The sequence below is a fragment of the Macrobrachium rosenbergii genome, chromosome 37 (genome assembly GCF_040412425.1).
Source record: "Macrobrachium rosenbergii isolate ZJJX-2024 chromosome 37, ASM4041242v1, whole genome shotgun sequence".
Lineage (NCBI taxonomy): Eukaryota > Metazoa > Arthropoda > Malacostraca > Decapoda > Palaemonidae > Macrobrachium > Macrobrachium rosenbergii.
In genome coordinates this window covers 30,207,143-30,223,547 of record NC_089777.1, presented here as the reverse complement: position 1 = coordinate 30,223,547, position 16,405 = coordinate 30,207,143, and the positions used below count along the sequence as shown (strand labels likewise).

Sequence of the window (16,405 nt, the reverse complement as noted above, 5' to 3'; positions counted from 1 at the left end):
TAACAAAATGGGTAGCTTTCACATACTTACATGCACTATGGTCCATGTCTACATCTATTATTTTTATTTCATAGACTGTTTCACATATCCTTTCTGAGTAGTAACTGACTGACATTCAACATTCCTTAATAACTGTAATATTTTCTTGCCTCTTTCTACTTTTCCCTAATTTAAGAACGCAAAGGTTTGCATCCCCCCCCCTGTAAGAACAAACATATATTCAACTTCACTACTGTATTGAGATATTCATGCCACAGTCTTTCACAAGGTAGCATACGATTTCATTACTTAACATTAAGTAGCAATGAAATGATTATACCTTTATTCCTTATTCTAAAACCTCATTTTCTTATTTTTCTTAACCCTTAAACGCCAAGCCTCTATTTACAAAACCGTCTCCGTATGCGGCGTTCGTGAGTTAGCTTAGAAGCAGAGAAAAAGTTTTTTAAAAATCACAGCACGCTTAGTTTTTAAGATTAAGAGTTCATTTTTGGCTCATTTTTTTGTCATTGCCTGACGTTTAGTATGCAACCATCAGAAATGGAAAAAATATCATTATCATATATAAATATTGAAATATACATGACAGCAAAAAAAATTTTTCATATATAATTTTATACAAATCGCGCTGTGAGCAGAACGGTTGAAGCTAACGGGTTATTTTGTTTTTCTTTGTATTGTACACTAAATTGCGATGATTTTGGTATATAACAAATTGTAAAACGATCAAAGCAACACAGAGAAAATACTATCACAAAATGATGCACGAATTCGTAACGCACGGACGTAAAAAAATGTTTTTTCAAAAATTCACCATAAATCGAAATATTGTGCTAGAGACTTCCCGTTTGTTGAAAAATGAAGCTAATTGATTGAATATTACTAGACTGTAAGTGTTTTAGCTTACAATTGCAGTTTTCGACCATTTCAGTCGAGTTAAAGGTGACCGAAAGTCGAATTTTTTCTATTTATCATGATTTATATGAAAATATTTCAAAACTGATATAAGCTACAACCATGAGTTATTTTCTGTTGTACTGTACATGAAATTGCACACATTTTCATATATAAAACTTTATGTAACGACTAATATAAAACTGTGCAAATATTACGACGTGACGAAAAAATTTCTGAGATGTTCGGCCGAGTTACCGCACAGACGTAAGGAAAATGTTTTTTTTAAAAATTCACTGTAAATCGAAATATTGTGCTAGAGACTTCCAATTTATTGCAAAATGAAGGTAAACGATTGAATATTACTAGAATGTAAGAGTTTTAGCTTACAATTGCGTTTTTTTACCATTTCGGTCGAGTTAAAGTTGACCGAAGGTTGAAATTTTGGCAGTTATCGTGATTTATGTGAAAATATTTCAAAACTGATAAAAGCTACAACCATGAGCTATTTTCTGTTGTACTCTACATGAAACTGCGCACATTTTCATATATAAAACTTTATGTAACGACTAATGTAAAACGATGCAAACATTACGACAATGTGACGAAAAGAATTTCTGAGATGTTCGCCAAGTTATCGCGGCAGAGACGTAAGGAAAAAGTTTTTTTTTTTCAGAAATTCATGATAAATCAAAATATTGTGCTAGAGACTTCCAGTTTGTTGCAAAATGAAGGTACATGGTTGAATATTACTAGAATGTAAGAGTTTTAGCTTATAATTGCGTTTTTTTACCATTTCGTAGTTAAAGTTGACGAAGCTTGAAATTTTGGCAGTTATCGTGATTTATATGAAAATATTTCAAAACTGATAGAAGCTACAACCATGAGTTATTTTAAGTTGTATTCTACATGAAATTGCGCACATTTCCATATATAAAACTTTATGTAACGACTAATATAAAATGGTGCAAACATTACGACAACGTGATTTAAAGAATTTTTGGCACGGACGCAAGGAAAAAGTTTTTTCAAAATTCACCATAAATCGAAATATTGTGCTAGAGACTTCCAATTGGTTTGCAAAATGAAGGTAAATGATTGAATATTACTAGAATGTAAGAGTTTTAGCTTACAATTGCGTTTTTTTACCATTTCGGTCGAGTCAAAGTTGACCGAAGGTTGAAATTTTGGCAGTTATCGTGGTTTATATGAAAATATTTCCAAACTGATAAAAGCTACAACTATCGGTTGTATTTTGCTGTATTTTACATGAAATTGTGCACATTTTCATATATAAAACTTTATGTAACAGTGCAAAAATTACGACAAAATGACGAAAGAATTTCTGAAATTTTCACCGAGTTAATACATGCGGGCGTAAGAAAAAGTTTTTTAAAAATTCACCATAAATCGAAATATTGTGCTAGAGACTTCCAATTTGTTGCAAAATGAAGGTACATGATTGAATATTACTAGAATGTAAGAGTTTTAGCTTACAATTGCGTTTTTCTACCATTTCGGTCGAGTCAAAGTTGACCGAAGGTTGAAAACAGTCGACGCACGGTACATCCACTTGGCACCCAACAGACAATTTTAGTCGACGTATGATACGTCCAGTAGGCGTTTAAGGGTTAATATCATTATGGGACAATTAGATAAAAATTTCAAGAATGTAAATATGCTATATAGAAGCACATACCCAATACCTTTATTCCATATTCTATAACCTCATTTTCTTATTTTTCTTAATATCATTATGGGACAATTAGATAAAAATTTCAAGAATGTAAATATGCTATATAGAAGCACATACCCAATACCTTTATTCCATATTCTATAACCTCATTTTCTTATTTTTCTTAATATCATTATGGGACAATTAGACAAAAATTTCAAGAATGTAAATATGCTATAGAGAAGCACGTACCCAATACCCCATCAGTTAAAAAATACCAACCTATCATTACTTATGCTACCTGGTATATAAATTATTAACTATTATCAATTAATGACAATAGTTTCATTTTAATGAGTCTCACAGTTCAACATGTGTATTTATAATTAACATAAATACTGCGAAATGAAAATAATGCAATTTATTAAGAAAAATGAAATGTGATTTACTAAAAACAAAGCTATGAAGGAAGAGATAGGACTAAAAAGTGAAATACCAAGGAAAATGGGATGCACTGCAATGTAGAAATTACACAAGGAAAGGAGTCACTAAGCATGCTTTGGAAATATCAGAAAACAAAAAGCTCAGAAAAAAATATCAAGAACTGTCTGAACTGTCTATCTGGCCTCATGCCACAGATCACCAACAAAAACTGTCAGATTAAGGAAACTACTACAGGAAATGTACAACAAAAAGATGATATTACCACATACAATATTTATGAACCTTGAAAAGGCATCTTGAAAACGTACAGTATTTGACATTGTAAAAAGAAACTACTTTCTTCCTGAAATAAGTCTTTTGTCTTTGATACATAATCAGAATTCCTTAATCAAAATAGTAAACAAAAGTATAAAAAAAAAATATTGGGTCACAAAGATTTATTTCCAAATCGGCAGACTACAGTAGAAGAGTCAACGGACAAGCAGTAACCAAATCTTGTATTATATCACTATTACCAGTATTTTCTTCCTCCTCAAATCACCCTCACTCTAGGGAAGATTATAAACTAACGAAAATAAAACTGAAGTATTTTAAAGGGCTTGCTGGTAATTCTTATTATAGCATGCCTATTGTAAACAAGCATGTTCTAATGGTATGTTTACAAATCGTCACATTGTAAAAAATGTTTCAAAAATGTTTAGAATAATAAAATGCTTTTTTCTTATTTGTAGTATCTATACTGTGCGCCTTTTACTCTATGTTCTATTTTCATTTTGCTCTATTTGGGATGTAACGTTCGTGGTATTTTCACAAAATGTAAATGCGCAATAAAACGTCATTCTGTATTTCTAATATTTCCTCTTGTGTTTAGTTTTTCCTTTGTCTTGGATAAAAACAAATTGCTACATACAATACTACCAAAATCTTGAAACACTACATCAGCTGTAGCCCTATCCATTTGCATGCACTAAGACAATGTTGGCCAAAATTTTTGATGAAACACATTGGGGCAGTTTATACCATATAAGCTACTTGGTAAGACCATATAAACTGCTTGGTAATCTGTTGAAGTTTTGCAGTTTAATTAGTAGGCCACCTTTAGAAAAGTTTATTAAACAAAAATCAACGAACTTGAAAAAAGTACCTTTAAAATAAATCAAATGTAAAAACTACAATACCATAACAATATATCATCAATATGCAATATCATCTGAAGCCATGCTACTTGACTGGACCTTACCACCCAAAACAAAACCAACCCATAAAATTGGTTTGACCTTATTTTCATATTTTTTTTACCCAAAAGTTTACTATTCAAAATTATAGTACAACTTCAAGGTTGGAGCATCTTTAACACTGGGAAATATAGTTATTGGGCATTATGAAAACAAGAACCAGGATGCTTCATTAAGCCAATGATATTTCATAGCACTAGACCTAGAATGAAGACGGCAGCAAGTGTATAAAGAATGAGACAAATGTTGGCATCGACCACGGGTCAGTGCCAAGCTTCTTCCTGTTTATTTATCATAATAATGGAGGACTACAAGGGTGTGCAAAAAAGGGGGACCTCTGAACCTGCTTTAAGCAATGACCCAGAGTAACAGCAAAAACTGAGATTAAGGTGTTCAGAAAACTGAAGAATGGACTGAAAATTATCAACATAATCAAAACAAAGGATGCAAAGGAATAAGAACAATCAAGGAAGTGGTCATTTGATTCTCTTTGGGAAGGTGCAGGGGTGGCTCCTGTCCTCTTCATCCCTATGACTATCCCTATGGTAACAGGCACTATGGGAATCATTTAGCAACACCTACAATGTGCCACAAAATATACTAGAAATAGTACACCCCTTAGGGGTATGACTTTGCTAATTACAGGAGGGGAAAATAATTCTAGGTAGACTATAGACGGTAGTTTCCTTAATAAATAAAATAATAAATTTAATCCTCATTAGCATGCAGCTCACTCAGCTGAATTTCATCTTAGATACATAACTTAGTTCTAATTATAGTTTTATGTACTAACCTTTTACTAAATTCTCTCTTGCTCAATATTTTTTAGCAGCTCTTAAATTTTGTAATATCCCACACCGTTTTGCTCCTGATGGCTAAAACATTCATTCTTGCTTGCGCTAATTCTATGGTATTCTTGAACTATACCAAAACTCAAATTTTCTTTTACGAATACTAATACACAAATTATCTGTATCAATATCTGCTTTTTTTTTATAAATAATTAACAGATTCTAAGACTATTCTTAATAATTATGTTCCTGGAATTGGACCAACGTACTGAAATTTTCCATCCACTGAATTTTCAACCCCCAAAGGGGGTACAAAATTACCTGAGGAGTTGCTGGGGTAATGGATGGTCTGTCAGCAGTGTATGATGCACCAAATGTCTTCATATCTACTTCAGGTGCTTTAAAACTCAAGCGACTTTGCCAAGATGGTTTGACATACTCAAATAACCCTGAAAACATAATTTAATTAGAATGGAACCCTTCGAAATATATTACATGGACTTCAGTTCCAAGGAATTTGAAACTATTTAACAAGAATAAAAAATGGACATTCTCAAATTACTGTGCTGCAAAACATATATAGTTTGGATCACTTTACATTTCTTATATATTAATCTAGGATTGGATTGGATTGGAATACAGAATTTTGGCCAAAGACCAAGCATTGGGACCTATGAGGTCATTCAGTACTGAAAGGGAAACTGACAGTAAGAATGTCTGAAAGGTGTAACAGGAAGAAAACCTCGCAGTTGCACTGTGAGACAATTGCTAGGAGAGGGTGCAAAGTCAGATGGAAGAAAGAGAATATGAACGGAGGCACAGAAAAAGAATGAAAAAGGCTGCAGCTAGGGGTCAAAGAGATGCTGAAAAGAACCATAAGCAATGCCTACAGTGCACAGTGCACCACTTGAGGTGCACTGACAGCACTAACCCCTAAGGGGTATATATTAATCTATTTAAAATATGCAAACATGGAAAAATCACATAACATTCTTACAATACAAATGCCTGTTTATTTTCATTTTTGTCCTTTTAACACAACAGTCTAGAGGTATAAAAACCTATAAAATAATTTTGTTCTTAACCAGCCTCGTTGACACCCAATAGTAAACTTTAGACGAACACCACCAAGTACTGCACTCTAAACATTCATAATATACTGTAATGATTTTCTTGAAACAATATTAAATCAAAATCTATAAGCTATAAAATCTCCCAGACAACATTCACAAACTGGAGAACACTTTTCACAAAAAATCTGCCTGCAAATTACCTATCATTAAAATTCTGAATTAGGGTTCTCATTACTACTACTACTGGCTCAAGATAATAACCAAAGCAATAATATATACAATTCTCATATACCTAGAAGGGGAGCATGTTTACCCAGTGTGCAAAAACACAAACCTTTACAAAGTTTAACCACTGTTTTTCACACACATATATATATGTAGCATACTTACTTTACCCACGCCTCTATGTATGTTTATTTACAGACTGCAGCTCATTTTTGTATACATTATATAAATGTCAAATTTTCCCCCCTTTCCTTTCAAGGTCATTCCATTTGAACACTTGCTTTCTAGGCCTAAAGTGGTCCTGTGGCTCATACCCAAACAATAACAAAGTCTCCTTACCCATTTTCCCCAATTTTCCTTACTGACCTTGTCTGTCTATAAGTATCTCAATGGCAACATGTGAGTGCTCATGTTATTGCTCCATTCCTGATGAGTTTTAAATTGCATTTATCCTGGTCAGATTTATCAAATCCTGACGAGTTTTAAATTGCATTCAACCTAGTCGGATTTATCAAATGTAAGTCAGATTTATAAGACATTTCACCCACTCAATAACAATTACATATGTAAAATATTGGCACCATAAGTTTCTTAAATAACCAATCATTTTCTTTCTTTGCTCCTAAATTTGTCCTCTTGCCTAAAATGTGATACAGTACTCATTTACTCTGCTTCATTAAAGAATAAAGGACTGAGTGAAGAAATAGGGAAAAATAATTGAAAACAATACTTACTTTTGAAAATAATTATTGTTGGAAATAATCAGCAAAGCCTTTTTGTTGACTAGAATACACTTAACCCTCACAGTCCACGCTAAAAAATACATTAAGCACACCCCTAGACTGGGCTAAATTTAAGGATGGCCAATTTAAAAAAAAAACACATCAATGGAAAGAGGAAGATACGCATATGCACGTGGTATAAGAAAAAAATTTTCTAAAAAAATTTCTGTACCTTCCAAGGGAAGCTGAAATTAAATATTTCCGAACCCATGTAGGGCCTCTTTACCAAGACAATCGTGAAAAACATGCTCATTCTACCAAATTATTTTTTTTTTAATAATTTTTCTTATTTTATGCAGCTCACACAATATCATAACAGATAAGAACTAAAATCAGAAACAAATTCTGAGTGTATTTATTGCAAAATATTTATGAGACATCCTTGGATGAGAATGGTGGACAACATTCCCTTTTGACATTTCAAGGCAAACTGATCTCTCTCTCCAATACCAACTAGCTATTATAGTTGCCATAAGAATTGCCATGAGTCATTTATGGCCCATGGAAGTGATCTGAAGACTTTTCCTGCAAAATTCGTTCAAACTGCATGGTGCAAAATGTTGATCATCAGAGGACAATAACCGGAATTTACCCTAAAGCTATAAATAGTCATTTGATTAAACCTAATCACAGAGGGTTAAAAAGGTAACAGGTTTAGTTGATAAAAGAAATGATATCAACTAATGAGTAATAAAAGTAAAATAAAAGTAAAATGAGTGCTATGCAAGCCAACCTTGGCTGAATGGGTTTGTGCTTTCTAGCAGCCCGCTTGCTTGAGAGAGAGAGAGAGAGAGAGAGAGAGAGAGAGAGAGAGAGAGAGAGAGAGAGAGAGAGAGAGAGAGAGAGAGAGAGAGAGAGAGAGAGAGAGAGAGAGAGAGAGAGAGAGAGAGAGAGAGAGAGAGAGAGAGAGAGAGAGAGAGAGAGAGAGAGAGAGAGAGTAGTCAGAGAGAGGTTACAGGTTAAAAGTATACATAAAGGTAATTAGTAAATATGAAAAACTATATGGGTAGTAAACTAACAAGATGTAAATACATGGAGAACATAAAAGCGTTGGGAAATCCTTCAATTATCAGAATGCATATTAAGGGAAGTCCCAACTGAAAAGATTATGTAATAGCTTCCTTTATGCTTGATAATGTGTATAAAACATACCTCTCTGCAAATACCAAAAACACGTTTTAGCAATATTCCACCTGGTTTACTTATTACTACTACTTGCTGACAGTCTGGGTATCAATGTTTGGCCAACATGCATTAAGCTGGCCACTGTGGGCTGAGAGGTTGTTTACCACAGGTAAAAGTTAAAGGGTTAAGCATCAATGTTAAATATCACTGAGTTGTAATTGCTTGGTCACCTAAGTGGTACAGTATAATACAGCATTTCATTTCTCTTAATTTCTAAAGCTCATAAAACACTCATTAATAAAAATCTACAACGGTCAACACTAGAAGAGTGATACTGACCTTCTTTGCCACCATCCCTTCCATATCCACTTTGCTTGTAGCCACCAAATCCTGCTGCAGCATCAAACATGTTGTGACAATTAATCCAAACTGCACCAGCCTTGAAGAAATATGCTCTGGTTATATTTAAATATTTGTTTAAATTTTGGTCATACACTAACACTAATATGAAAAAAAATTCAAGTGACTTCTCTGAAACATACCTTTATCATTTTGGCGGTTTCAATAGCTAATGTAATTTGTTCTGTGAATACTGAGCTTCCAAGTCCATATATAGTGTTGTTAGCTAAAGCAATTGCTTCCTTGGCAGTCCTGAGGGATAAAACACCAATTGAAATAAATATGCTTTCTCTTTCCCTTTTCTCTAATATTTTTGAATAATATAAACTCTTGAACTTGGGACACTGCAGAAAAATAATTTTATCATACTAACATATTATTTATATTCACCAACATTCATAGTCTTCAAATGCCCCTGGCAATAGAGAGTTTTACTGCCCAAATAATGACTAGATGGTAGCACTACACATGCACTGAAGATCTCTGGGTCCTAAGTATTAACATGAGATCTGTGGTACTGAAGTGCAAAATGAGTGTATAAGCAACGGGTTTGCATGAAAAAATTAATTTTGAGAAAAAACTGCTTGTTCAACCACACAGCTACTACTTATAATCCTCCAAATAATAATTCTAGTTGGAAAGACTGATGAATGCCCCAGAACCGGCTAACGGGGACGTAGGATCCATACAAAGCTTCTGAGGGTGAGATTAATAACTGAACACTTGGCTTTAAGAGGAAAAGAGTTGTCAAAAATAAGAATCCCAAACAAGTCTCCCAGATTGTGTCTTATTGGTATAGTTTAAGAGTTCTTGAAGGACATGATACAGTATATAGCATGTCATGCATGAGGAAAGAGAGGATTAAGATAAAAATGGAGATGAGGATCCTGACTGAAACCACTTCTGACATAGGCACTATTTGCCCTAGTGCTACTACTGCTCCTAACTAATAAGGTAGAATGACCACTGTAAGTGCCCACCATTAATACCAGTTAACCCTTAAACGCCGACTGGACGTATCATACGTCGACTAAAATTGTCTGTTGGGTGCCAAGTGGACGTACCGTACATCGACTACAAAAAATTTCAACCTTTCGTCAACTTTGACTCGACCGAAATGGTCGAAAAACACAATTGTAAACTAAAACTCTTACATTCTAGTAATATTCAATCATTTACCTTCATTTTGCAACAAATTGGAAGTCTCTAGCACAATATTTCAATTTAAAGTGAATTTTTGAAAAACTTCCTTACATCCGCGCAGTAACTCGGCAGAACATCTCTGAAATTCTTTCGTCACTTTGTTGTAATGTTTGCACCGGTTTATATTAGTCATTACATAAAGTTTTATGTATGGAAATGTGCGCAATTTCATGTAGAATAAAACAGAAAATAACTCATGGTTGTATCTTTTATCAGTTTTGAAATATTTCCATATAAATCATGATAAGTGCCAAAATTTCAACCTTCGGTCAACTTTAACTCGACCGAAATGGTCGAAAAACACAATTGTAAGCTAAAACTCTTACATTCTAGTAATATTCAGTCATGTACCTTCATTTTGCAACAAATTGGAAGTCTCTAGCACAATATTTCGATTTACGGTGAATTTTTGAAAAAACTTTTCACTTACATCCATGCGCGCGGTAACTCTGCCGAACATCTCAGAAATTCTTTCGTCACTTGGTCGTAATGTTTGCACCGGTTAATAATAGTCGTTACATAAAGTTTTATATATGGAAATGTGCGCAATTTCATGTAGAATACAACAGAAAATAACTCATGGTTGTAGCTTTTATGTTTTGAAATATTTTCATATAAATCATGATAAGTGCCAAAATTTCAACCTTCGGTCAACTTTAACTCGACCGAAATGATAAAAAAACGCAATTGTAAGCTAAAACTCTTACATTCTAGTAATATTCAATCATGTACCTTCATTTTGCAACAAACTGGAAGTCTCTAGCACAATACTTCAATTTATGGAGAATTTTTGAAAAAAAATTTTTCCTTACGTCCACGCACGGTAACTCGGCCGAACATCTCGGAAATTCTTTTGTCACTTTGTCGTAATGTTTGCACTGTTTAATATAAGTCGTTACATAAAGTTTATATATGAAAATGTGCGCAATTTCATGTAGAATACAACAGAAAATAACTCATGGTTGTATCTTTTATCAGTTTTGAAATATTTTCATATAAATCATGATAAGTGCCAAAATTTCAACCTTCGGTCAACTTTAACTCGACCGAAATGATAAAAAAACGCAATTGTAAGCTAAAACTCTTACATTCTAGTAATATTCAATCATGTACCTTCATTTTGCAACAAACTGGAAGTCTCTAGCACAATATTTCGATTTATGGTGAATTTTTGAAAAAAACTTTTTCCTTACGTCCACACGGTAACTCGGCCGAACATCTCAGAAATTCTTTCGTCACTTTGTCGTAATGTTTGCACCGTTTTATTTTAGTCGTTATATAAAGTTTTATATATGGAAATGTGCGCAATTTCATGTAGAATACAACAAAAAATAACTCATGGTTGTAGCTTTTATCAGTTTTGAAATATTCTCATATAAATCACGATAAATAGAAAAAATTCTACTTTCGGTCAACTTCAACTCGACCGAAATGGTCGAAAACTGCAATTGTAAGCTAAAACACTTAAAGGCTAGTAATATTCAATCAATTACCTTCATTTTGCAACAAACGGAAGTCTCTAGCACAATATTTCGATTTATGGTGAATTTTTGAAAAAACTTTTTTTTATGTCAGCGCGTTACGAATTCATGCATCATTTTGAGATAATATTTTCTCTAAGTTGCTTTGATCATTTTACAATTTGTTATATACCAAAATCATTGCAATTTAGTGTACAATACAAAGAAAAAAAAATAACTCGTTAGCTTTAACAGTTTTGCTCACAGCGCGATTTGTATGATTATATATGAAATTTTTGTTTGCGCTGTCATATATTTCAATATTTATATAAGATAATGATATTTTTTTTCATTTCTGATGGTTGCATACTAAACTTCAGGCAATGACAAAAAAAGGAGCCAAAAATGAACTCTTTAATCTTAAAAACTAAGCGTGCTATGATTTTTTGAAAAAACTTTATTTCCGCTTCGGCGCTAACTCCCGAATGCCACCGGTATATGACAGACACTTTAGTAAATAGAGGCTCGGCGTTTAAGGGTTAAAGAAAAATAAGAAAATGAGGTTTTAGAATAAGGAATAAAGGTATAATCATTTCATTGCTACTTAATGTTAAGTAATGAAATCATATGCTGCCTTGTGAAAGACTGTGGCATGAATAGCTCAATACAGTAAATGAAGTTGAATATACTGTATGTTTGTTCGTAAGGGGAGATGCAAACCTTTGCCTTCTTAAATTAGGAAAAAGTAGAAAGAGGCAAGAAAATATTACAGTTATGAAGAATGTTGAATGTCAATCAGTTACCACTCACAAAGGATATGTGAAACAGTCTATGAAATAACTCCCGAACGCCGCCGGCATACGACAGACACTTTTGTAAATAGAGGCTCGGCGTTAGAGGGTTAATGTATGTAAATGACTGCATTTGAGAAGTGGAAAGAGTTCTAACCTAACACACAAAAATCTTTGCTTGCACTGCTTTGCCATCCGTTATATTCTTTTATGTCCAAAATACTGCTAAAGCCAACAGCTTATAATCTGGAACAAAGTGAAAAATAGTCTGGTGCCTCCTGTAAGCCCTTATTTTCATAATACAAAGGCAGAGAACTAGCTTGAAAAAACAGAGGGTCCATTTCACCTTATGAATGGGAAGATTTGGAAAAATAGCAAAGGGAACAGTGAACTGGTCCAGGTTACCTTGAGTTTGGTCATCACTACGCAATCTTTGGTCATCACTACGCAATCAGCTAAAAAGGAATGACCTACTAAGTTCCAATCTTAAGTGTGAGAAAACTCACTGGAGAGGACAGGAAGTTTATGAACAATCTCTGAAACACAAAAGCCAGAACAGTGTCTTCAGAGTGAGGTCCCAAGGAGAAGCTGGTCTGAAGGTTTGTTGGCGAAACTTGACAAGTAAACAAAATGTTCCAATTAGGAAGTTCAGTTCTCTATCAAGAAACCACCTTCATAAAATAATGGCACAGTCTCGTTAAGCTTCTCTGACAGCCAACATCTAGTTAATGAAGTTCCAAGGTCTGAGAAAGAGCAACCTAAAGAAGGAATCTTTTAACTTCCCAGAAACAGTAGAACGTCTGCTAAAAGGCAAGACAAGTCAGGACCTACATTAAAGGAAGCGAGAAAACAAAAATAGTAAACGGGAAGCAAAAACAGACTTACTCTAAAACTTTTACCCAAGAATTAATCCTAAACATAAATCTTTAACCTTACAGAAACTGGAAAACAGGCACCAAGAAAAAATTAACTTTCACTCTCAGTCAACTGGTTAACTACCCAACACCAAAAAACTACCAATCATAATAACTAAAAAACACTTGACAAAAAACTTTGTACATAAGAAGCATAGATCAAGAGTTGCAGCATGGTCTTCTCAAAAAGGAAATCAGGAAAAAGCTTACTAAATTACTAATCAACAAGGTTAAAAAAAAGTAAATAAAAACCATTACTTGAAGATAAAAAGCACCAGGCAAAGAAAAATCAAAGGCTAAATGCTTTTTAAGTGATACTGGGAGCTCCTGGAATGAAATGGAATGGAATATATAATTTAGGCCAAAGGCCAAGCACTGGAACCTGAGGTCATTTAGCGCTGAAAGGGAGACAGAGTAGAGATTGAGTAAAGATGATTTTAATGGTATAAGAAAGCAAAGCCTTGCAGTTGCACTACAAAAAAACTTGTTAGGAGAGGGTGGAAAGTAAGATGGAAGAAAGTGAATAATAATGGAGGTACAATAACAGGAATGAAAGGGGTTGCAGTTAGGAGCTGAAGGGATGCTGTAAAGAACCTCAACTAATGCCTTTAGTGCACTGTGTGAAGTGTACTGACAGTACTAGCCACTATGGGGGAGCTCCTGGAAAACAGTTGGCTCTTGGAAACTTTGCAGGCATAAAGTGGGGCAATTAACTACCAGGGACTCGGGGATCCTTTAGCATTATTCAGCAGGACTGCCTCCATTTTAGGCAAAACACTGTCCTGTCTAAAGCAATCAAAGATTATGAATGTGGATAATGTAAGTAATGAGTCTATAACAATTTCTTTTGAAGATTATCACACTGTTTTGAGGAAAAGTTAATACAGTAATACAGGTATGATCCATGAATGAAAGCACAATCACTATTCATTATGACTCAACACAGAAAATTTGATGCATTTTACATAAATAATCTGGATAGCCGAGTGAAAGACAAAAAAGGAACAGATCAAAACTAACAGGCATTAAAATATGAAACCAAGGGCTGAACTGATGCTGTAAAGACTCTTTAACACTACCTACAGTCAGTCATACAACATAGGTATACTTTAGGCACTGTTAACAACCAAGGGATGAATTCATACAAAATAATTCATAATTGCAGTATGTAAGCTATAGAAGTTCGTACAGATGTTAGTTACAATGTCTTAACTAAACAAATGTATGCATGTAGCAGATAATCAATATATTTACAAGCACCTGTTGCCCTTATCACATTGTAGTCATCACTGCCCCATTTAATTTTACTCCTACTCTTTGTTGAAAGTGGTACAAAGATATTGACTGCATGTGATGCAGAAATCTAGTTATGCATGCATTCTGTATTTTTTATTTTAGCTCTTTGCTGTCCTTGCATAAATGAATGACTTACTATCATGTATGATGTATCATATTTCTTAAATATATAAAATATTCTTGCACTCTTTCTTCTTCCGTTATACTTTTATCTTCCTCTTTACTGCATTTCTACACAAAGCTTATCTTCACTGTTTGATAAATGAAGACACTGAGTTTATGTTAATTTCATTACTTTCATATTTTCTGGTTCATGAAATAATTTCTAAGAAAACCAAAGCAATGTTTGCACTTTAAAGAATATTAATAAAAGGTACTAAATGAAAGCAAAAATATTAAGGATGAAACCATATTAATTATCCCAAGGTCAAAAATTTTTGTGAAAGCTGATACTTGTTTGTAAAAATATCAATACAAACTACCATAAAAAATAATACTTTGTTAAATACACACAATCTGTGGTAAAAGAGTAACAAAACACAGCAAAAATTTGAATGACAAACATACCTGAAGGGCATTGCAACTAGTACAGGCCCAAATATTTCTTCAACCACTACACGAGAGGTGGTACCAACTCCAGTGATTAAAGTTGGGGGATAAAAACAACCAGATGGAGCATCAACCTGGAATACCTATAAAACAAATCCACAGATTAACCTATGTAATGAAGCTACTTACCATCTGATAACAAATTAACATTTTATATCAACCCTGTGCATTCAATTCAGACAGGCTATCCAGGGTTTAGAGCTTGGAGATAACTTAAAGACAAAAAGTATTACCTTCTTAGCAAATAACAGGACAATATGATGATCAGTTTAGGTCAATTCATTCTGAAGATAATGAAGAACAATGATGGCATGATGACATCCCTTACTTCACTTAATCTTAACAATGTAGAATGTGCCTTTATCAAGCTCAGCAAAACAAGACAGATTCTAACATTGAATTAACCTTCTGTACTGACTAGCTGATGGTAACCCATTCCCCACCTACAACATCACATATGAACAGAGAAATAAATTACAGCAAGCAGTTTTGGAAAGCATGATCAGTCAAAAGTGCAAAGCTTATCTCTAAACTGCAGAATCACATAGCGAATTAGATTTAGCAGTGGCCTGTTTGATGCAAAAAAAAAAAAAAAAATTTAAAAATTAAAAAAACATAGTTTGTGGGCAGTCTTTTTTTCTACCGCACACCAAAAGTGGTCTGTGGTAGACCACTGCCACTAACGCAGGCCTTCGTATTATCAACATGATGAGGAATAAAAGGAGAACTTCAACAACCCAGTTAAGGACACATACAATATTTAATACTCTCACTTGCAAATAAGAACTTTTAAATAAGAACTTTCATACAGAGCATGGTTTGTATTTGTTTAAAAGGTAGAGGTTTCTTTTAAAGAGGCAGAAGCAGCCAAGCATAATACTTAAAAATTAGAAGCTGCTAAAGAAGAAATATCACTGAAATACAAACCTCTGCTCCTTCCTTCCTTGCATCTTCTACGTACTCGGCTATAAATTTCTGCTGGCATGGATCAATGACTGCTCCCATATCAAGAGTCTTGTCTAATGACGAACCAATCCGAAGTGTCTTCATTCTGAGCTTAAGTTTGTCAATGAATGTACTAAACACAGTTTCTTGTACTAAAAGACGAGAGCCTGCAGAGCAAACCTGAAACCAAACAAGGCAAAGTTTTGATACTTTAGAGAATACAATAAATAAATCTTTGTTAGGTTGTTTAAAGATATTTTCATATACAAACTTGGCTTTCACAAGAATACGCTTGAAATACCAATTGTGATACATTTACAAGGGATTGTGTATTATACAATGATGCCATTAAAGCCATGATGTCAAAAGCCTCATACAATCTTGTCTGCTAAAATAAATGGAGTATTCACTGGAAATCTAACAATAAATGAAAGATTAGTGTAAAGTTCTATTGTTATCAGTTTCACAATTCAAACTCTTTCAGTACCATAGAAAGTTGTCTTTTGAGTAATAACACATTTTCATTATAAATCAGTTCAACAAG

At 33.7% G+C, this 16,405-nt stretch overlaps 1 protein-coding gene across 1 annotated transcript in view; it reads right to left on the bottom strand.

Annotated features, from left to right (window-relative positions):
* Positions 1 to 16,405, bottom strand: part of LOC136825446 (aldehyde dehydrogenase family 16 member A1-like) — a 40,768-nt gene that overhangs the window by 9,679 nt on the left and 14,684 nt on the right. The window contains 5 exon segments of the mRNA XM_067081917.1: positions 5,361 to 5,488; positions 8,584 to 8,683; positions 8,787 to 8,895; positions 14,875 to 14,999; positions 15,844 to 16,041. Of these exon segments, the coding sequence (XP_066938018.1) occupies positions 5,361 to 5,488; positions 8,584 to 8,683; positions 8,787 to 8,895; positions 14,875 to 14,999; positions 15,844 to 16,041 (660 nt within the window).